The 24113-nt window shown below is 35.9% G+C and overlaps 1 protein-coding gene across 7 annotated transcripts in view; it reads right to left on the reverse strand.

Moving 5' to 3' along the window:
• Positions 1–332: 332 nt before the first annotated feature.
• The window catches only part of LOC113233557 (calpain-A), a 75647-nt gene continuing 51866 nt past the window's right edge, over positions 333–24113 (reverse strand). The window contains exons 7-19 of one of the 7 annotated variants that reach the window (XM_026468679.1): positions 23867–24048; positions 22593–22706; positions 22378–22484; positions 22016–22125; positions 20853–21049; positions 18989–19096; positions 18394–18436; positions 16783–16912; positions 9020–9217; positions 6664–6791; positions 5867–5988; positions 5253–5326; positions 333–1958 (exon numbers count right to left, since the gene is read on the reverse strand). In XM_026468679.1, the coding sequence (XP_026324464.1) occupies positions 1876–1958; positions 5253–5326; positions 5867–5988; positions 6664–6791; positions 9020–9217; positions 16783–16912; positions 18394–18436; positions 18989–19096; positions 20853–21049; positions 22016–22125; positions 22378–22484; positions 22593–22706; positions 23867–24048 (1596 nt within the window). In that variant the 3' untranslated portion in view covers positions 333–1875. Of the gene's footprint in view, positions 1959–3253; positions 3329–5252; positions 5327–5866; positions 5989–6663; positions 6792–9019; positions 9218–16782; positions 16913–18393; positions 18437–18988; positions 19097–20852; positions 21050–22015; positions 22126–22377; positions 22485–22592; positions 22707–23866; positions 24049–24113 lie in introns of those variants that run through there. The other 6 variants (XM_026468682.1, XM_026468683.1, XM_026468680.1 and 3 more) reach the window with 6 other exon arrangements.

Raw genomic sequence — 24113 nt, forward strand, 5'->3', positions numbered from 1 at the left:
TCTAAGCTAGATGCTGTGTTTCTCAAGATTGATGAACGGTACCTCGGGAATAAGCTTATTACAGAGTCTACAGTACAACACCGTCATAATGGCATAATTTTGAAATGGCGGACCGACTGAACCTACGTTTCTTGCGACTAGAGCCGACTTTTTACCTGACTAGTAAGTAAAATTCCGTGGTCCCGCTGGAATATAATATTCTTAATTCTTGTATTGTTTTGCTTTTTTCTCCTAGCTTGTATGTGTTTCAATTCGTTGTGGTAGGTCCACTTTGGATGAAAAGAAAACAAAATAGATATTAATGATTGAAAATATTTTATTCAAATTTCATCGGGATATAAAAAAAACCAAAAATAAATAATTGCAATAAAATGCATTTCAATGCAACAGATATTGGAATTTTTGAATGATATTAACCTTAAATAAATACACATTGAGAAAAATATCGAAGCGCCTTTGAAATAGAGTTAAAAATCGCACAGAACTAAACAATTAGACGATGAAAATAATCGTAAGATAATGAAATTATGTAAACCTGTTCATAAAATTTGGACAAATGTCAACGGATTCTAACCATTGGCAGATTAAGAATTATGGCTATTGACATATTATAGGATTATGAGTAAGACTGATATTAATAATGTCCACATTATTATAACGTTTGGAATGGAAACTCGGTGGAATAAAAAATACTGCTCTTTTATACTATTACATATTGTACTTTGTTGATTTAAGGCATAATAGTCGTAAAAATTATAGCAAAAAATGTAGACAGTACATAGATTTAATACAAATCACAACAACAAGAAATTCAAATTTTAAAATACGAGTTAGTCAATTAATAATAATGAAAATAATGATTATACCCGTATTCATTGATTAGAAAAATAATTAAAGTCACAACACAGATAAATGAATTTGAGATAAGTAATTATTATTACAATTTTTTTTTTGTGACTCATATAATTTAAGTTTTAGACAATACATGTTTATACTTGAGTGAATTTTTTAATCATTTCATTAACAACATAAATCAATATAAAACAAATAAAATGTGTTATTAATAACAAGTTCACACAATGGTTCAGTTAAATAGTGAGTGAGGTCTCAGGTTTGATTCTGGGTAAATCAAATTTAGGAATAAAACATAATTGGTGTGTATATGTACTTCTAATAGTACAACTATCAGGTTATATAGTGTGAAATGAAATTCAAATTAGAACAAAAAAATTCACCCAACCAAAACAATATTCCAATAACATATTTTATTATCATAATGACCATACAAAGCATAAATTTTATTTATACATTTTTGGCTAGTCGACAATGTGCGTTACAAAAATGTGTACCATAGGCCTTAAATTATGGCATTAGGCCTTATAAATATTAATAAGGCATTTCATAGAGGCAGGATAATGTTGCTTCAGTAACAGTTATTTGGTACTAGGTTCCTGAAAGTGAGTAAATAGTTTCTTTTAAGCAAGATACATATTGTAGATACTCTTTAGATGGGACATCAAGACAATATAATATTTCATCTAGAAAACAGAACTAGAAAGAAGATTGCATTACTAAGCAACCAGAGTGTTGAGTATTAGGTGTCGAGAGGTATTAATTTTCCCTTACACCAGTATGAATGAAAAATGGCGATTGTTTTTAGTAAGATTTAGAATACATCGAGCAATTTTAGCATGGTTGTAGTAAATACATAATAAGATTTTTGTATTCAATGAGTTGATATACTTATTTAATTGCAGTTCAAACACAGGAACCTAATACGTGATCGTGAATATTTCAAATTTAAATGTTACTTGTAGCAACTGTTGCTGTGTAACAGTGTGATTGTCCCACCTTTTTAAGATTATAATTACATCACTATGAGTAGACTGTGCGATTCAACCATTCGTCAAGGGAGAAAGTGGCGTAATCCCCTCCGGAAGACCGCCCTTTGAAGGTTTCTGTGAATTTTTATAAAAAAATATTTTAAAAAAAGAAAAAATTGGCGCGAAAAGTTACATAGATTAGACAAAGCGTGTTAGTGCGTGGTTTTGAACGATTTACGAGATGTATTATTTTTAATAGATTTCGATAAGTATGAAAATAATAAAATAAAAAATCAAATAATAAACAGACATCAAGTAAAAAGTTCAAAGTAATGTGGAAGTAGATACTGTTTGCGATCAAATATTATAGTAAAAAAATATGTTTCACTATTTTAAATAATACTTTAAGTATTAAAAAAAAATAAAAAGTGGGATGTTGTCGCAAACAATAATGATTGAAGGCTAGACAGGACACGCCTTTTGGACGTTCTGCGAATAATATCCATTCTTTAGCAATGTAACTGGTGTTTTTGTATTAAACGAAAATATAAGAATCATGTGATTGCCTATTCAAAATAAATGTTATTACAGGTAACTTAAGTACATAAGTAAAAGTTCTTCAGTACTGTGCCAATACTAAAAGCGTCTGAGTATGAAATGACTTGTATTGTCGGTGGGGTTTCATAGCAACGCCGCATTATTAATAAGTAAATTCTCGCTGACTAAAAAATATAAAAATTGAAAACTATGACACTTGGTGGTTATACAATATTGGTGAAATTACAGGCACGTGAGACTTATCAACTTATGTCTCAGGGTAACGGGCGCAGAGGCAATGCCCCTCAGATGTTTGCAATTTAAAGCTCTGAGTGGCACTGCAACCGTTATGGACAGTCGTGTAGCTTACCATCAGGCGCACGACTTGTGCGTCCCGACACGATATTATAAAAAAAATATAACCTCGGTAGATTCTACTGAAAAACAAAAATGTTTAAAATTCAAATAAACAAGATGGCCGCCTTGCAAATTCAAGTTTTCTATTTTCTATGAAACTAACAGAGATAGCTAGGAATACTCAAAGGAATGTCATACAATGTCAACGTCTTAGTAAAAATAGTCAAGATGGCGCTTTTAAAATGGCGGCCGAAAAACACTGGCCGAAAATTGGCATGTGGTCTTTTGGAATCGCTTATCATAACTTGGTAGTCATAACTCTTTATGCGTTTGCACACCTCAGGCCCAAAACGACGATGTCGCAGGGTTCGTACGTCATATCAGGGGCAAAAAGTAGCTTCGTCAATCCTTAAAAGTTGAACCGCCAGTTACTTTGCATTAACGAAATTTGACCGTAATTGTACTAACGTTCCTGTTAAGCCTTAGTGAGTTGTGGCAGCCGAATGCAAAAGTGGCCACATCATAAATAATACTTGTGCGTCAGCGTTCCACCGTTGTTCACGGACCCCATTGCTGCTCGCGCTCGAGGTTTTCGAGCGGTTCGTTGTTCGCTGCGTTGTGGTTAATATTTTATTTATTATTTTGTTTTATTTTAACAAAGATACTACCTATCTTTAATTACTAAATAAACCTAGTGACTGTAATAAAAATAATCCATAAAATACAGTTCAAACTGTACGTAACATTAAACGAAATAAAAAAAAAATATTAATAGATAATGCAATTGATAACTTTTACTGTTATCAGTGAGAAATACTGCGTGTTTCAGGGTGTAAATTTTCGTCAGAGATCAAGATAGGCAGAGTATATGTACCCCAACTTCAAGTAACAACATATAGGTTGGATAATTTCATTTTAGTGGCAGTAGAGCTCCTTGTGAAAGAGTTCGTCCAGGGAAGTCTTGCCACCTTATCTATTTCTGCCGCCAAGCAGTAATGAGCATTACTGCGTTCCGATTTTGAAGGGTAAGGGCACTGGTGAAATTACAGGCACACGGGACTTGTCAACTATGTCTCATGGTGACGGGCGCAGTGGCAGTGCCCTTCTGATCTTCATAATTTAATGCTCTGAGTGGCACTGTAACTGTTATGGGCGAGGCGCACTTTTTTTTATGATAACAACCCGTTATCATAAAAAAAATTACCTCCTAAAAATCGGAATGATTAAAAATATTTTTGCGTACAATCACAAAACTTTTCTTCTAAATACTCTGTAAAGTATACCAGGTTATACTTTCAAAATTTACAACAAAATACAAAGTAATAATTCCGGGATTTCATGGGGAGGTATTACCCACTCTAAGTGTACTACTTTCTTGAAGTTTACGTAAATGCTCTCGGTCCATTCCGATAATTACACTTGTAAATGAAAAACATAAAGCGGTGTCTCCATGTGTGGATTGCATCTTTAGGATGCCCCCCACACTAACGTCAGCATCTTGTCTACGCACACACATCGTCGACATGACGTACGCGCGGCGGCGACGCAATCTAGTATCTTAACTAATTTGTGGACGCAACGTCAGCACTGAGCGACTGCTGAATAGTGCTGAATGTAGGGGTATACGCCGCACTGGCGTTGCGTCGTGATTGCGCGGACGTCGTGTCAACGTTGTACGTGCTTTGGCGAAAGACGCTAGTGTGTGGGGTCCCTAAGGCGATCGCCAACCCGCCTATCCAGCGTGCAGATTATAATAAATACTCTGATTCGGAAAGGCCTCTGTTCAACTATGGCCTTGTTTGATATGATGTAAGTTAGAATAATTTGATATTTATTTTTCTCATAATCATGTACTAAACGGTCATGTCACTACTAAGTATTGCAGTTTCTTTTTTTTTTATTTATTTATTACTAATATAAATTAATGCTAATACGAAGTGTTAAATTTTCCACAGAACCTATACTAACGTGATTTAAATTGGAAATAACTATATCATTTTGTAAAACATCGCATTGAGAGTTTGGAAAAAGATATGACTATTCGTACCTTAAAACAAATCGGTCTCATGTAATAAGATCACCTAAAAATCAATTGGACGTGATTATGTAAAAATGATCCAATCCACAAAAAATTAGTTACATGTACCAAACGGTTCCTAAAGTCTAATCTCTTAGATCAGTAAAAATCCAACACATAAATAAATATCTCTGGAGATACATGACATTATAAGTTTGGAAAATAAAACAAGACTGAGAAACATTTTTAAACTTCAAACTGCCATATTTCGAAATTGACTGGATGTGCATTGGATCCTTTATGTTTAACTATGTCCAATTAGTGTCATGCATAATCCTCGCTAAACCATCTTTTTCTAGGTTGAACTACTATGAATATTCAATAACAATAAAGAGTCCTCCAAAAATAATATTCAACACTGAAAATTCATTTTCAACATGCATGCAATTCTCGTAAAACTATCTATTTTCGACAACAATTAAAGATATACAATAGTAAAAACTAAATGGTATTCTTACCAATCATAGACTTGAGTCGGACTGCGCACATTATGAAGTCGTCGAAAGCGATGTAACCGTCACTGGAACCGTATCTGTAGTATAATTTAGAAAAAAAACAATATAACACTAAAAAATTAGAACTTTTGCACTTAAAATAAAAACGGTTATTCTCGGGCTAATGTTCAGTACCTAATTCCCGTAGCAATTTTTATTACTGAAATATTCAAGTATATTATTTTGTAATTATTAAATAATATTTCACGATACAATGCTCGAATATTAAATAATATTGCACGATAAAAAAATCGAATACTTACGAGAAAAAAATTATATTAGAATGACCGAAAAGTGCTTTAAAGAATAGCTATTTAAAAGTGAAAAATATTCTTCATATAAGTTGTGGTGGTGAACGATCTGCGTGAGCACTGCCAAATAACAGGAAATAGCCCAAAACTGTATGTAACCGTCTTTAAGTAATAATGAGATTGAAATACAGAGCGAAATGAAAAATTGCAACGAATCCTATGTTTAAATTTCCGAAGTAAAGACATTTCTTTTTAGAACTGTGTTTTCGTGAGAAACCGATTACTTTTTAACGTCTGTAGAGGAACGATCAGTGTAGTATTACGTACCTGTGAGCCAAAACGTTAAGAGTGTGAGCATTGACAGTGTACCCTGCAGAGTGAAGCGCGTCGCGTAGATTGTGCGCTGGGATTGCGCCACGACCTTCGGTGTCGTACAGTCTGAACACGACCTAAAGGAAAAAGAAGGCAATTTTTTTTAAAATTTTGACACAGGATACTCAATATCAAAGAAGCTTCTTTTTAATTTCATTTTTATTAAAAATACTTGACATTTTATTTTTTTAAACATTCAATTTACATTGTAATAAATCCCGTTTAAGGATACAATTGGATTTCAAATTAGAGTTCTATTGTTATAAAAGAATAAGTGCGCATTTGACCTCCATCTCAACAGATGGAAAGTGACGATGAGGTCAACGATCGACCACCATTCACTCTCGTCTTGAAAAGGCCCAAGTTATGACGTCCAGAGAAAAATTCTACAAGCCGAGAATTCCACTCCATAGCCGTTGGGTTGAATGCCAGCCTACTTCTAGTTCTCCAATGATGGAAAAGGGAAGGTGGAATAAAATCGTGCAATTTCATCGCACATTTGTAACTTTTAACCCCAAATTAACTTGGTTCTTTACATTGAAAATTTATTTATTATTTAAAATCTGTGTACTTAAAACGCCACTCAGTGTTAAACAAAATGTTTTTATTTTGCAAAAACGAATAACAATTTCGTAATTTAACTGATAAAGTAGCTAATACAGCCCAGTACAAGCTCGAAAGAAGTATTAAGCAAAATTTGCACATGTATTAATTAGTGTGTTTTGGTTGTGTAGTTTTAACAAGTAACTCACTCTCCAGTTACGTAGATCAACCCAAAGTGACTTAAATTCTTCGAAGCCAAGGCCACCAGAATTATCCTTATCCAACATGGCGATCATGCTTCGGCATACGTCTTTGGAGAATCCTTGCCCTTTTAATTCTGTTGAAACAAAACTATAAATTAATATATTTTATTATAATAGAAGGTACATTAATTTGCTGTAGAAACAAAAAAAAATGGCAGACAAGTTATTTTTACACCCCTACAGAGTTGCGAATTTTTTTCAATGACAACACAAACGTGTATATTAGCGCCATAATTTCGAGGTACGAAAGTAACTTTTAAGCCTTTGTTGAAAAAATCTTAAAAATATTTTTTATGGAAATGGAGGTGACTTATGATAAGTTATAAATAGTAATATTTTTTAATGCCCATTTTTGCGTTTCATTGAAAATTATGTATAGAGCATGCTGAAGCTTTTGTGAATGTAAAGATTTTCAATTTCAAATTGAAAATGTCTACATTTTGCTCAGGTGTTAGTTGCATCGATTAGGATTACAATAAGATATAAAACAATGCTTTGCACTAACATAATGCAAAGTGAAAATGAGACTGAAGTATCAAAATCGTTTCTATAAAATAGGGGTGATTTAAAAGGTAGAACATTTTTAGCTTATTATCAAACGTGATAATAGTGTGGTGTAATAAAGGTCTGTTGCTTTTGTTACAAAGCATTATTCCATAATCAACATATAGTAATTAAAATAACACATGGTATATTTTAGGACCTGTAAAAAAACACACAATAACTTAAAAGTTCACGTGCACAAAAACAGACATTAGTTATTGCCTCCATTTCTATAAAAAAGACGAGAAGAAAATGCAAATCGTAGCATGCTCTGTAGTTTCTCGTTCCCTGTAAAAAACTTAAAAAATATTATTAGAAATTATTGAAATTTTGTATTGTATTGTAATGTATGGTGGACAATTGCATGTAATTATCTTTTGTTTAAGATATATATTTTATTTGAGGACAATTATTTAACGACCTCCGTGGTCGAGCGGCTTGCACACCAGTTTTCAGAGTGTCGCCATAACCCAGACCGAGGCCCCAAACATCTCTGGGGTTCTATATTGTCTTGGCTTTGGGTGTTTTTGGTACCGTCGTTATTTCCGATTTCCATAACACAAGTGCTTTAGTTATTTAATTTGGAAAAATATAAAATACTAATGTATATACTCTAGGGTTTTATTTATACTCATGAATACACACATCTTTTATTCTATCATATGTCCCACTGCCAGACACAGGTCTCTATAATGAGAGAGTTTAGGACATAGTCTGTCACGCTGACCAACGCGGGTTGGAACCTTGATACGTTTTCCAAGGGCTCTAAACTGTTTTCGATGAGCAAGTTTCACCATGATGTTTTCCTTTATGGTTAGCGAGAAGATTGCTTCAAACACCGTCCGGTGAGTCCTTTTACTGGGATGCCTTTATTTGTATAACTATAGAAAATTCTCATAAAATTGTTTCGGCTTTCCTTACAAACAAAAAGTAAAGTAAGTAAAGTAAAAATTATATTAACAGTCCAGAATTTATCCCATCTTTTTAAATTAGAAACCAATCATTATCAAGATTTGAAAAATGTGTGTCTTTGCGTGAGTTTTGGCGACAGCGGGTCTGAAAGTAATCAAGGCTCAAGGCATTGTTTTTTTTCTTCCGTAGTAACTACACTACTGTGATGTACTCGTATAGGACGAGCTCTATCTGTTACAATTTAAGTGGTAACCAAACTATCGTGACGTTTAGAAAGAGTTTCATGTGGCGGATCTGTATAGTAACCAAGATATCGTGATGTATTGAACAAACTTAATCTAGCAGGTCTATGTTACTATCGTGACGTATAGAGCGCGCTTGATCTGGCAGATCGACGTAGTGACCAAGCTATCGTGATTTACAATGGTCGGAATAGGGTGTTCCGAATGAATAGATAAATGCTACATATAGTTACAAGGAGTGACATAGAGTGGATAATATCACCAAATATTAATTAATTACTGTTTTGAAATGTGGTATTCGAAAAAGGTAATTAATTAACATTTGGTGGTTTTAACTACCCCACTCACTCACTCCTTGTGCCTATTTTTAGACATTTATTTACTTATTTCGAACACCCTATTCCCATGATTAGTGGTGTATAACAAGGTTGATTTGTTGTACCCATATAGTAACCAAGCTATCGTGACGTATAGAACGCGCTTGTTCTATGAATGAACTTTACCACCTTTACTTCGCGTCCACGTTTTGAGTTATAGAGTGATTCTTCAAGTATTTCAAAGCTATCAACCATGCAATTTTATAAGTATTGTCGACTAGCTTATACCTTGTGGTTGTGGCTGGTTCAAGTGTACTTGGTCCTGTTGTTGAGTGACTTGTTGCAAATCGATGCCGACTTCCTTGCATATTGGTCCACACAAAGCGCACAGCAGCTGTTCGAGGCAGCTCTGCTCCTGTGGGGCACCCTGTAGACCCCCGCCCCCACCTCCGCCATCATACGCTCCGCCGTGTCGCATTGCCATTTCTAGAGCGCGAAAATTCGATACTAAGGACCTAGCGAATCTATGTTGCTTTAGTCAGTTATGATGTAAAGTGAGTAAGCTATATTTGTATACTATCTCCCAACACCAGAGTTTATTAAAAAGGGTGATGCATTGTACGCAGAACGTCAAAAACGCAGGACGTCAAAATGTATCATACAAAAACACTGAATGTCAGCAGCAAAAGTTTTTTGAAAACGCACAATGTGTTTCCAAATAAATTATTTCAGACCAAACTATTTTTGGTTTTAGACAGCTCCTTTACCTCTTTATAGCTTGTCACTTTGATCTTTCTTTATTTGCTAGCTATACACCATTCTCGCTACTGCTAGCTATACATCTTCGTCTCTTTCTTTTCCCTTCTATCTTCCCCTCAGTTATCACTCTCACAAATTCGTCATTACATAACAAATGTCTAAACACTTTCCCAACAACAATATGTCGTAATATTCTGTATAACATGATAGATAGAGACATGCATTTGTATTTCTAGAATGGTGTAATCTGTACTTTGGAGTCAAAAGCTTAGAAGACGACTGTTATGGGTGAACATTCTTGGTCAAGGTTTTTTCCATCTGACGAGGTGGTGAACAAACGAATGAAACTTGAACTTTTTATTAATTTTGACTTATATACACGTACGTGCAGAATGCTATTTGGACATTTCGCGTTTTTGACGTCTCGCGTATAATCGTGGGTGGCTTTTATTAAAATCTGAGTTATTTGAAATCCGTTTACTATAGTTTTTGTAATCATGTCGTCGCTCCCCTTACTAACCGGTACTTACCATTAGGCAGTTTTTAAAGCATAGTTGTAGCATAGTTTAATACAAGTACTGCCACTCCCGCCTCTTCAGCGCGTCAATGCCGACAAGGCGCTTGGAGCGTAATGTCATATTATTATTTTATTTCTACCATGAACCAAAAACTCAAGAGAACTGGTAATCGCCTATTGGAACACCTGATGGCGCGACTAGTACCAAATTGCTATTTTTGTAACTAATTTGTTTTACATTGACAAGTTGCAATTTATCAAAGCTATTCTAATTTCTAGTGATAACAAACAAATCAACTTGATAACGCTTATTGCACAGATTTTTATGAATAGTGCCGGCTATTCTTTTAATTTGTTTGGGATTAGCTCTATCTACCCATATTAGGAAGCGTTAATTTATAAATTAAATAGTTTGTGACAATCTTGCTAACAAGTTTGGGGCAACCGTCTCGCAGAAGACCGGTTGGACGTCCTAGACATCGTTGGATCGACCAAGGCCACAAAGACCTGTGTGAGCTTCGAATAGCCGGTTGGCACAAAGCAGCACAGAAAAGAGAAGAGTGACGCATCTTAGAGTCGGAGGCCAAGATCCACTTCGATGCGCTGGGCCAGCGAAGTAAGTAAGTATAGTTTGTAACACACAATGCCATCTACTGACACGCATATTTGTCAAAGTTTAGAGAATAATTTTAGCTTATTATCAATATTTGAATAATATTATAAGGAAAGCAACTGTTATATTTCATATTAAAGAGGAAATTAATTGATATCAATGGTCACTTAGATAATATAAACTATTAGATATAAGATGGAATTTTGACCTTTTTCAGAGTGACGATCTTCAGTATGGAAACTAGTGTTCTCTTGAGTTATTGGTCCATGGTTCTACTTACAGGTTGTAAACATAATTTGGAAAAATAAGGTATTTATAACACAGTAATCTCGTGTTATATTGAAATAAACTTTGTCAAATGTAGTACTTAGGCTGTTAACAGATTGACTGAGTGTTTGCAGTTAATGCGTGAAGTCGTAATCAACTTCATGCAGCCAAGACCTCGACTGCATGAAGTTGATAATGATTTCATGCATTAACTGCATGAAGTCGATTTCGACTTCGACTTTCGACAATTTAAAATGCTGAACAATTCTGAATTTGAGATATTCTTGTTCAAACACAAACAATAAGGACGTCTACTATTTGATATCATTTTTTAAACACGGAGCGAATGATTCAATTCTATAATGAATGGCGCCTAGGATGACCTGCGATATGCAACTCGAGTGCACCACAAGATTATGCGAATGTGTGCGTCCATACACGGCGTCCACAGGGCTCGCACGCATACAGTCTGCTTTGATACGTTTGCATGGAGTCAGACGAGAAAACAAGTAGTGTTATATTACATAGGGTTATTTGTAAAAATGTTACCAACCTGGCAGGGCTACATTGCTAACATCATAAACAACAACTTCTTTTCCATGACTTTTTGCACGTAATAAATTTACCAAAAATAAACTTTATGTTTTTGTTGTGCTATCGAACACTATTTTGATCTGTATTTAGTAGGAAGGCTGTAAGTTGAAATAAGCAACGACAACCCCCACCCCCGCACTGCGTTTTGCATCATATCGCAAAGAGTTATCAATGTTTAGAGCGGCCTATTCAAATTACTAGAAGTTATGGAACAAAAGATGTTGTTTATGATGTTAGTAATATAATCCTGCGAGGTTGTTATCATTTTACAAAATAATCCGGTATAAAACAAGTTGACTTACTTCGTTTAATTGGGAATGTTTCTTTTGAACGTTATGATCGTACGACTTAAGCAGTGACGACAAAAATATCAAATAAGGTTGTTAGTGAGGAGAGCGATGATAATTACAACGGTAAACACATAAACAACATTCATACTACATAAATACTACATCTTATATATAAAATACTTACATAAATACCATCTCATGGACAGCAAACGAATAAAATAAGCTGCTTTACTAACACATAAGCGTTTCAACGTCGAAAGCTCAAAAATGGGCATTTTTTATAAATACTTAAAAAAATAATTTATTTTTCAAATACATAATGTTCAACCAAGGTTACCAAAGGTTGACAAGTTAACGTTTAAACCTTGAAAATGATAGCGCTAGTGTTAACTTTTGACGTCGTTGTTCATTTCATAGAATGGAAGGAATTTGCTCCTTAAAATGCCGCAACAAGGCAAGGTTCTAATCTAACTTGTCAACCTTCTAGTGCATAATGTAAAAGTACTAATATCTGATAGTAGGCAAGTAAAGGTACCTTATAGTCGCTTTTGAGTTACATGAACTTTTGTGCCACGTGATACAGCTTTACTTAGTGCTAGAACAATAATGTGCCAGACAACTATACCAATTACCTGGGCCCTAAGTCTGCTAATTTTAAATCATCTCAGTTGTGTGTAGATGGAGTGTCAATGGTAGGGTTTTGTACGTCTAGTATTCTAAAAGTTAAGAGTTTAAAAGTTAAGAGTTTAAAAGTTAAGAGACTAAAAGTTAAGAGTCGAGCTACTATTCAACTGCATTATATTTTTAGTAGCGCGTCGACGGCGTAGTCTACTAATATTACATATCAGTGGCGAGGCATCCATATAACTCGATTTCCACCGGCTTGCCTAAAATTTTCCACGTATTATCAAATATTATTACATTTAGTTCTAAATTTTACGTGTAGAATAAGTTAACCAGTGAAAAAAAAAATTACTAGTACCTTATGTGCTAATAAGTTGTATTTAAGTGTCGCCAAGTCGCTTTTTCTAGAGGTGGGTGTTTTTTGTTTTTCTCCGGCTTTACTAACAACATTTTTCACGCCTCGCCACTGTTATATATGTTTAATTTGAAGACTAAATTGTTGACTAAAGGAAATAAAATTTAAAATATGCAGAGTAACTTCTATGTTAGTTTTAGTAAGGCAACATCTATCGCTAGGGATTGAATGAATGAATGTCATCACTGCCATTTCACTGACACTATTGAACTGGCATGGCAACAAAATTTTAGCAGAATAACAAATATACACATCAAAAGTGTCTAGGGATCAAAGTATTTTTGTTTTTTAATATTTGATTACCCATTAAAGTGGAATAAAAATATCTTTATTATTGACTTGTTTTATTTTGTGAAATTACTCCATTAGTTTGCTATAATTGTTAAATACAAAGATCAAATTAAAAAAACCTTCGACCTGACAGGACTCGAACCTGCGACCACGGGATTCTGTCCTTATTGCTTTTCCAACTAAGCTACAGTTCGAGTTACCAAGTCGACGAAATTCTTCTATGTGTCTGTTATATGTATGCATTGAGGTTTTCGGCATTCAACGCCGTAAACGACATCTGTGAATCTGTGGAACCTTCTTACTCAGTCGGTAGCTTTCAGTAACCACTTGCTTACGTTGATGTCGCTATCTTCGATCAATATAAATTTATTAAATTACTTATTTTTTTAATTATGTCGCAGTGGAGTTCCTTGTGAAAGAGTTCGTCCAGGGAAGGACTGCCACCTTACCTATTTCTGCCGCCAAGCAGTAATTTTTGAAGGGCACATGGGACTTGTCAACTTACGTCTGAGGGTGATGGGCGTAGTGGCAGTGCCCCTCAGATCTTAGCGATTTAAAGCTCTGGGTGGCATTGCTATTGTTATGGACATGCTTGTAGGTGTAGCTTACCATCAGGCGCACGATTCGTTCGTCGCGTCACTTGATATTATAAAAAAAGACCAAAAAAACCATAGGTGTTAAAAAAATATTTGAAAATCCTGATTTTCAGTAATCTGTCGAGTTTCAAAAAAGCGCTTGTTGTGTATATATATATATATATAATTACAATAGAATTACAGTGACTAGTGGTTTAAGGAAATCAGTAGAATTGGGGCCCTGATATCAAATTAGGGAATTTGAGAACTTTTAGACTAGACAATGCTAACCACTGGGTAACAATATTTATCAAATTTCCCTTGAAATTCCTACCATAAGGTACCTTCGATCGATACATATACAAAGCTAAGGCTCAATTTACATTGCCGCGGAACGAAATGTCTTTATGTCAATTGCGTAACGTACAAGTGAGAATTCTCAGTCAAAATCATTTATTTATTTGCTAGAATACTTGTGGCAACATCGTATATAATTATCAACAGTATATTATTCAACCTAGTAGCAGTAGAGATTCTTGTGAAAGAGACCGTCCTGGGAAGTTTTATGAACGCATACACTCATGATCCCGCACTAGGGAAACTATGCACCGCAGGTGTCCTTGGACACACACATAGACAACCAAAAATTACATCCAAACTCACGAGAGAAATAAATGTACGCCATACAAGTATTTCTCCCGGTCCGGGACTGTAACCCGCGACCTCTGCGTGGCAGTCCGGCCGGCATGGTTACCGTTCGGCGACGGAGACAGTTATAAAAGTACTGTCACCTTACCTATTTCTGCCGCTAAACAGTAATGTGAGGATTACTGCGTTCTGGTTTTGAAGGTTAAAGATGCTGGTGAAATAACAAGCACATGGGACTTGTTATGTCTCAGTGTGTAAGCTCACTGCAACTGCTGTGGACAGACGTGTCGCTTAATGCCTCGCTTAATGTTTAATGCCAAAGGCGTACGACGTGTTCGTCCCCTCATTTAGTATAATAAAAAAAATTATAACCTATATACAGATGTACAAATTTTCGTTACGTTATATAATTTTGTGTCTAAGGGTCGTATTCTAGAACTCTACTCAATGCTCAAGTCAAGATTTGGGTATGGTTTAAAGCACTCGAAATCATACTCAAGTCCCTGCCATTACGGTCGTATTTCCAGTGCTTGAAATCATACTCAGATCCTGACTTGAGCATTGAGTAGAGTTCTGGAATACGACCTAAGGGTCGTATTAACTCTAAGTACTCTCTAACTGTATAGAAACAGTTAACTATTTCAAGTGATCTGCAGCTTGATTTTGATTGCCTCTCCCGATTAGAAACTGCATCTTTTCCGAGTCGAGGCGCATAATTGCAACCATAGATTTAGTCCTATATCTATGATTGCAACATACAACACACAACTGGCCGATCGGAAACTTTTGACATTGCAAATCGGAACAATAGATTTAATTAACAAATTAGAAAGATATAGTAGGTATCAGGTTCATCTCGCAACCCCTCCGATCTTCAGATTCATCATCTCTCAACTCTCGGAAACCCATCCTATTTCGAGACTACCCGATCGGTGCCATACCGATTGGAATCAAAATCAATAGATGATTGTATACTTTAATGGATATATCGACGTCTCCGCCGTAAAGTATCGTATGTCAAAATTGCCAAGTTTACAGGGGAGCCTTTTAAAGTTCTGAATTCACTGAAATAAGCATAACACGTGACTTCAGATTTCTCACTTTTGTTCGGCAAATTTCGTTACACACGTTGAGTATCATAAAATCCTAGATATCGGCTAAACGATCTATTAGATGATCACTCTATGTGAGTAACAAGCTTTGCCGAATGAAACGGAGAACTTTAAAACACTCCCCTGTAAACTTGGCAATTTCGACATACGATACTTTACGTAGGAGGCGTCGATTACATGAGTTTTTGTTATACATATCTTTGAAGTCTCCGGAAGACGCGAGACCTGTTGGCTTAGATCTGGCTGGTACGGTACACAATTGATATAAAGTTTACTATGCTATGATTACAAATAAATATTTGCTTCCTTTCCGTTCTGCAGCAATGCAGATTGAGCTTAAGTGATAACCAAAATAATTTATAAAAAGTGAATAATTTATTTCCTCGATTTAGTACATTTCTTTTAAAAATTAAAATACATTTTAATATCTTACTTTCAATCGTCAATTCCTTTCAAATAAAAATAAATTGAAGCATATACAGTTAACACAACATAATAAAAGAATAACTCTGTTATACGGACAGGGGTGATAGATATTCTTCTACTTTTTTCAATTGCTTTGACATACTCTGTGCTTTTTGTGCAGATAAACCAATATTTAAATAAAGTGCGATTCTATAAGTCTAATTCCAAATTTTTCATACCCATAAAAGTAAAATACGTAAAGAAGAAGCATTTCAAGGGCCAAATACCTTAAATATGTCAATCTGTATTTTATTGAATGATGAAAAATCCATAGGAGTAATCCATGTAGTACTTTTAGGGTACTTCTAAACATGATGTTGTTGAAATAAACATTGTACATAAAAAATGAGAATAAATGTCTAATTACAAAGAGCAAACCCTACAGATTTTTGCTTATTACTCTTAGGGATAAAAATATTTTGAATTTGACATTCAAAGAACATAAAAGTATCACATGAAATACTACTCATTTGGGCCGGTATTCCGTAGCCGCCAAAAAAATTATAAGAAAAAAAAAAATTTGTTTCTTGTCATAGACGTTCATGACTTCCGTCTATAAAAAAAAGCGTTTTGGAGAAATGCTCTTTATGTCTTCGCCTATAATACTGTCTCTTACTTTATTAAAGCAAAACTTGAGACAGCCTGATACTTAAAGCATTAAAGCTTGATTGAGCGACATATCTTAGACGCCTATAAATCCCTAATGTCCAGGTGCACTAAATTTAAGTATGTCTTGAACCAATGATATAAGACACTCTTAACACAATGTATTAAAAGTGTCTTTTGAACTGCAAGGATTGGTTTAAGATGTATTTAGTTTAGCTCAAGTGGACAATAATATCCATAATAAATAGCCATAAAAAATAGAAAAAGCAACATACCCTCTCTCATGGCGTAGTCGAGGATTTCCTTGAGTTCCAGCCAGTCAACTTCTCCGTCAGAGCCTGCGAGGCGGTTGAAGAATTCACGAACCGGGTCGGCAGGTTCCGGATTGGGCGCTATATCTTTCACCTGATTTATACAGTATTTGTCATTTATTTATTTAATATATTTCACACAAAAATAAAATAATGAATTTACGCGTCTAAACTAAAGTCTGTCTTTTTTGAAAACGGAGTAAAATGACAATTGCAGGATTGCCAGTTTTCAAAAAATTGTAAATAGTCACGTAGTAGTGTCGACAGTTATATCGATAGATTGTGAAAGAAGGTAAAATATTGCCAAAAATGTCTGAATTGTTAATGTTAAGATGTTCTAATAATTACTAATTGGGTTATTGTCTTTTGTATTCCTATTTTGACAGTTGGCCTACTAGTATCGAAAACAATTTTTATTCATATACATTTTAGTAAGGACTGGCAAACGCATTTTAGTAAGGAATTTGATTATCTAATTGAATTAAAATAAATACTTTGAAATATTATTTTTGTATTTTGAATAGCGTAGTTCTAAATGTAGTGTATGTAAGTATGAACTCACAAAAATTGACAATACCAATGACCCCGTGCCCAGTAGTTGGAGGAATAATGGACCGATGATGATTCAAATGAAACAAGTTCGACTATGTATTGCAAAAGCGTAACCAATATTCAATCGATAGTCGATACAATATTTATCGATTGCAATCACTAACTGCTTGGAAGGGGGCAACACTTTTACGCAATGAACTGTCATTTTACTCCATCTTCAAAAAATACTAGAAGTGCCACTACATTTAAGGAAAATCACAGCATGCAATTGCTACAATATAAATATTTAAATATTGTAACGAAATAACGACAGATATTTGAATCTACGTAAACACATACTGTGTACTACGTAAGCATATACTTTATTTATATACAATATACATTACTCGTCGGATTGGTCTCGTCGAGTAGTAGGTATACATATTATTTAATTGATTTTTAGAGTTTGCTGATTTGAATCAGTTTTTATAAATTAGTTTTGTTAGTAGACTTCATTGTATTTTGACAATATTCCGTACATATAATACAGCGGCTTTCGTGTAAAATTTTGAGGTAAGTTCAGGTAAGTTGGTTTTTTTTTTCGAGAATCGAGAAAGTTTTTAGGAATCGTATTTTCATACCGTATACTAATCAGTGTATATCTTCAATTTTACTATATATTTTATCCAAAGCGATTAATTCAACACTTTCACTGTTATGCGGAATCAACTAAAGTCATTTTGAGGTAGTATGGAGTCTTAAATAAGTATTGCTTATATTAAATATTATGACGTTTTACTACCATGATATGAATTATTCCACAATAGCTTGTGTATAATTATAAATACATCGAACACGAAGAAAAATCCCTTCGATCTGACAGGACTCGCATTTGTGTCAATGCTAATCTAGGGCACTGGCTCTAACAACTGAGCTACAGACCGCGTCAGCAGAATCTTACGAATTTTTCTATACGTTTGTTACAAATCTTTCTTTTTTTGGTTTTAACGGCTTGTAGTAAAAAATAGACAAAAGTCATCTTACCCTATCGTCTACTTGGCCCATACCAACGTCTTCGTCGTTTTCACTAAAAAACAAAAAAATATATATACAATTTTGTTACTGTCTATCTGAGAGTAACGGCATTTTGAAATAATAAGTAGCAAGATCAAAAGTTCCAAGAGCAAAAAATTATTGAAAAGACAAGCTATTGGACGATACCAAAGAGGTGTAACAAGAGCGTAGAGTGAATGGGTCCATAGTCTCTACTTATCCCAGTGGAAGTTAGATGGCACTAATCAAACAACCTTTGAACATTCCCTCAGAAGGTGAATGACCTAAAAATAGATTGCAAGAAAGTGCTCCAGCGACAGAAAGAGGAACGACCGAAAACCAGGCTTGAAGAAAGCGCTTCAGCGGCACTTTACTCTCACTGCGGCCAAGACCCCTTTAGCCGTCAGCCTATCTGGTCAGTCTTGTCAGTCTGTGAGACTGGCAGTGAGAAAGACCACCCCAGTAAACATGCATTAGTCGGCAAACTGATATTCTAATTCGTAATGTTATACGGAGCGCAAATTATTGTTGAAACCACAGAATATTTTCAAGGATTCGTTGTGTAATAATGAATTTATTTACTCACGCCATGTTATTGCTTTTCTCTGAGAAGACACGGAGTAAGAATTCTCCTTCCTCATCTGGCTCAAATGTTGAAGGTACGATCACGTATGTGCCACGATCGAACTTGAATCTGGAAAAGAAAAAACCGATAATCGATATATTTAGTCTGTAGCGCCATCTGTGCAATTGTTGGGAAACCTTTTTGCTGACTCACCTTTGTAATAAATGTAATTTGTCTGTCATTGTTTCGAATTCTGATTAAAGTGCTTCACGACGACTTACAGAACAAATACATTGTTTTCCTCGAACGACAGCTCGCGTAGTTTTTATTTTTGTCGAGATTATGTGAGATGGGAAACTCTTGTAATATTGCAATTTAAATTACGAAGACTATTTACTAAGGACTATTTACAGGCGTGTTTTCAAAGTACCGTTTTCAAATGCGGCCGCTGCAGCACTGCGGTTGGTGTTCCGCTTATTCGCTTTGTGTACTTACATCTGTTGGCAAGCCACAGTCGTAATAACGTCAATTTTTGACCATGTTTTTGTTTGTATTATTATTTAAAATGCCACCGCCGATTGAGAATCCCGCCAAGTGCGAAATACGCGCTGTGATTAGTTTTCTTAGTGTAAAAAAAAACCGATTGAAATTCATCATCTGATCTGTGACGTGTATGGACAAAACATTACGAGCGAAAAAATAGTACGGTAACGAGTTAGAGTTCCAAAGGTCGTCGCTAGGATGTTCATGACGAGGAACGAAAGCAGCAACCTTCTGTCATTACTGAAGATTTGACGCAGAAAGTTGATGCAATTGACAACTTGATCACTGAGAACTTGATCTCCTTGTGAAAGAGTTCGTCCAGGGAAGTACTGCGTTACTAACCTTACCTATTTGTGCCGCCAAGCAGTAATGTGAGCATTACTGCATTCCGGTTTTGAAGGGTCAGGATGCCGGTGAAATTAGAGGCACATGTGATTTTTCAACTTATAGGCGCAGTGACAGTGCCCCTCAGATCTTTGTGATCTAAGCTCTGAGTGGCACTACAACTTTAAGGACAGGCGTTTCGCTTACCATCAGGTGCACGACTTGTTCGTCCCGTCACTTACTATAATAAAAAAAGAAATCCCGATCTAGCGCCCAGTAACTAAATCGTGTTTCTGCATTTGAAGAAGCATCTCCGTGAGAGCCTAAGCTACGATGTCAATGAGTGTCAAACGGCCGTATCGGGGTGGTTGTCAAATCAGACGGCAGACTTCTATGACGACGGGATTCAAAAGCTGGTTGTACGATAAGAAGTGCATTAACATTGGTGGTAATTATGTAGAAAAATAGATTAAAGTACAGGTTTGCATGTACTATTACAAATTTACGAATAGTGGACTTTTTTAATTGAAAACGGTACTTATTTAACAATCACGCCTCGTTAATTGACTGCAGTACCTCGATTGAGTTTGCACTATAACTGGGCGTCATTAGATTGGTTACTCATCTGAACGTTGAAATGAAAACAAAACAATATAATATGGAGCTTGATATAAAAGACTGGTAGAGCCATCTATCGGCATAACATTGAACAGAGACAGTGACACACATGTCCTTGAAAGCTGACTATTTAACCACCTTCAAAAAAGGAGGACGTTCTCAATTCGACAGATTTTTATTTGTATGTATGTTACGAGATAACGTAAACCGATTTTGATAATTCTTTTTTTTTATTGGAAAGTGGGTACCTCAATATTGGTCTCATTTAAATTTGACGAAACTATTTATATGGGACGGTTTCACGTAGTTTCCGGTAACCGATTTCAATAAAACTTGGCAAATAGATGTTTGTGTTGGTTTTTTTTTTCATAAAAAAGTAGATAAGACAACGTTTAGTTACCTAGCGCTGACTTCTCGCAAGTTAATAAACGCGTTAGATCGTCCAACAGACGCGTTGTACTTGAAGAAGTTGACGTCCAGCGGTTTTGGTACATGGCCGTAGTCGGGCAGGCGGTATACAGCAAAGCCGATCGTGAGGCACTCCAAGCCCTGGTGACGTTGCGAACGACGATTCTTTTGCATGAGAGCTACGATGATCTGGAAGAAAAGTATTAGTATTACTGAATTAGGTACAACAGAGCAAAAGTATGCTGTCTTCAAACAACCATAGAATTGAACATGGCCCGGATTTCGGTATATGAAAGCAGTCAGTTTTTTTTATAATAACTAGTGACGGGATGAACAAGTGGTGCGCCAAATGATCAGCGACATGCTTATTCATAACAGATGCAGTTGCCACTTAGTTTTAAATTACAAAGAACTGTGCGGCACTAACAATGGATCCGTCACCTTCAGACATAAAAGTTATCAAGTAACATGTGCCTGTTGTTTTCACCAGCAACCATGCCCTTCAAAATCCGAACGCAGTCATGCTCACAAAGAGCCCTTCGGCTACTGAATTTAACAGCAAGTTCTTAGAAATGATTTGTTTTTATTTTATTTGTCGTTGGTTTAATTGAAACTGGATCGGAAAACTGATAAACGAAGAATGCAAACAAACAACTGCCTCCGTGGCCGAGCGGTTACCATGCTGGACTGCCACGCAGAGATTCCAGGTTCGATTCCCGGGCTGGGAGTAATATTTTTGTGGCCTACATTTAATTGTCTCGTGAGTTTGGGAGTAATTTGTGGTTGTCTATGTGTGTCCATGGCACCCGCGACATAGGTTTTCCGTAGTGCACTAGAAAGTCTAAGTTCATCATGCAGTCTGTTTGCAGTTGTGGCATGTCAAATAATAATAAAAAAAACAAAATACGTTGGTCAAAAAGCCGCTAGCCTCAAATGGAAATCTCTGCCACATGTCAAGAGAGCTGCGGGCAAAGACCACAACGGGTTGGATCCCGCTCAATGCAACCCAGAGACGTGGAAGGCACAGAAGGAGATGGTGAGATGAGTTAGAAGCTTATATGAGATCATGGCGGCGTTAAATCGCTATTACTGGAGAAAGGGAAGGGAGGCTTTTGATAGGTTTACGTGTTGAAGTGAATGGAAACTAAAACGTACAGTGCACTTGTTGTCGTCGTCGTCTTCATCAACGTCTCGTAACGTGACAGTGTATTGTGGGTTGCGCCAAAATGACTCCAGGTAGTTCCTGCAGCCGCCCGCTGTCACGCCTGTAGAAAAATAAAAATTAAATTCATTTGAGACAGGAAATGATTAGAATCATATTTTAGAAGAAAAATTAACAATACAAGACTAAAAAAAAACAAGCGAAAAAGCAAGTCACGGGTTCTATTCCCGGGTCGGGAGAAATATTTGTATGGTACACATTTATTTATCTCGTGAGTTTGGGTGTAATTTGTAGTTGCCTAAGTGTGTGTCCATGGCACACACGACAAAGGGTTTATATTAAAAAAAAATATTACCTCTGACCCATTCGCCTTCAAAGACGGACATCTCCCACTTCTTGTTGCATCCTTCCGGACACTCCGAAGGGTCCAATGTGTCGGGATTCAAATTGCAGATCTCCACTCTGCAATAAATAAAATCTTTATTTTATACTGGTCCCGATACGCCAACAGAAACGTGTTCGTATACGAACAGCGTGACATGTTTCAAAATATGACAACAATTAAGGCACCTCGAGAAATGGGTTATGAAATCTTTGTATGACATCCAAAACTCGCCGTCGTCATCAAAAGTGAGGCCCATCTCTTCCTTTTCAGACTGTGGGATGAATCGCCACTCGGGGGACCTAAAAATTTATAAAAAAAATTATTATTAATATTTACGAACAAAAGGCCATCATTGATTTCAAAAATTAGAACCGGTAACCAATACACAAAATACAATAATGATCTAAAATCGAAGCTGATACATTATAAATTCTGCCTTAATTATATATATACGCCACTGTGTTAATATTAGTAACTATAGTAAATGTACTGAATATAAATTTGTTTAAAAATTTAAATTGTTGATTAAAAAAGTAACAAATAATATTAAGAAACCGGAAATGTAGTAATTATTTAGTAGCAGTAGAGTTCCTCGTGAAAGAGGTCGTGCAGAGAAGTACTGATACCTTACTTATTTCTGCCGCCAAGCAGTAATGTGAGCATTACTGCGTTCCAGTTTTGAAGGGTTGATGTGCTGGTGAAATTACAGGCACATGAGACTTTCCAACTTATGTGTCAGGGTGACGGGCGCAGTGGCAGTGCCCTTTGAGCGTCACAAGACAGGCGTGACGCTTATCACCAGGCGCACGACTTGTTCGTCCCGTCATTTAATATCATAAAAAAATCCTCGTGAATGGCAAATTTAAGAATCTACCAATATCATAAACACTCTATGATGTGTTCAAAAACAGCAATTTACGACCAGCATGAGATAAACTGTTTTGTTAGAACAAATTTCTTATCTGTGAAATAAATTCGATTTTATTATTACATTCAAATTTTGAACGTCTCTGAAAAACATTACAATTTGATTCAATCTCAATTCTAATATCAGTCGAGATGAAGTTTTATTCGAAATGAAATGTCAATAGCAAACAATTTTGACTTGATATCAAACGATACGTTAGTTGGGCCGACTTAGTTTGTCTATGAATAAAAAAAACTACGGTTGTGTGACATGCGAGAGAATAAGTTTTTTGCATTATTTTACTAATAATTACTGCTAATCTCTTATCAATGCCGCAATGCCTATCATATCATGCGGTTCCTGAACGCATCATAGAGAGCTTACAATATGCGTATAGATAAACCAGTGTATGTACTGTACATAATTAGGCATTAAAACACTCGTCTGATGTCAGATAAACTACTATTGCTACGTCGTGTTGACACGACCTCTTGAAATGATGGGCTAACACCGCTATAGGCTACAAGTAATGATAATTTAGAGGCCACTGACTTGTCGCTCCAGGGCCCGTTCCACTCGGCCTCGTTGCCCCAGGGGTTGCGCATGCGCAGCAGCGGGATCTTGCCGCTGCGCCCCGGCGTCTCGATGTCCACGTACTTGACGCGCGTGATGGAGTACGCGTGGCCGCGGATCAGCCCCACGGGCGTCTCCGCCTCCAGGATGTGCGGGTCGGGCTGGAAATTGCGTCGTTTACAGGTGCTATCATCGGGTTTGTGTATTTGTATCTTTAATATTTTAC

This window comes from Hyposmocoma kahamanoa, unplaced genomic scaffold (genome assembly GCF_003589595.1).
Source record: "Hyposmocoma kahamanoa isolate Upper Pololo Valley unplaced genomic scaffold, ASM358959v1 79, whole genome shotgun sequence".
Lineage (NCBI taxonomy): Eukaryota > Metazoa > Arthropoda > Insecta > Lepidoptera > Cosmopterigidae > Hyposmocoma > Hyposmocoma kahamanoa.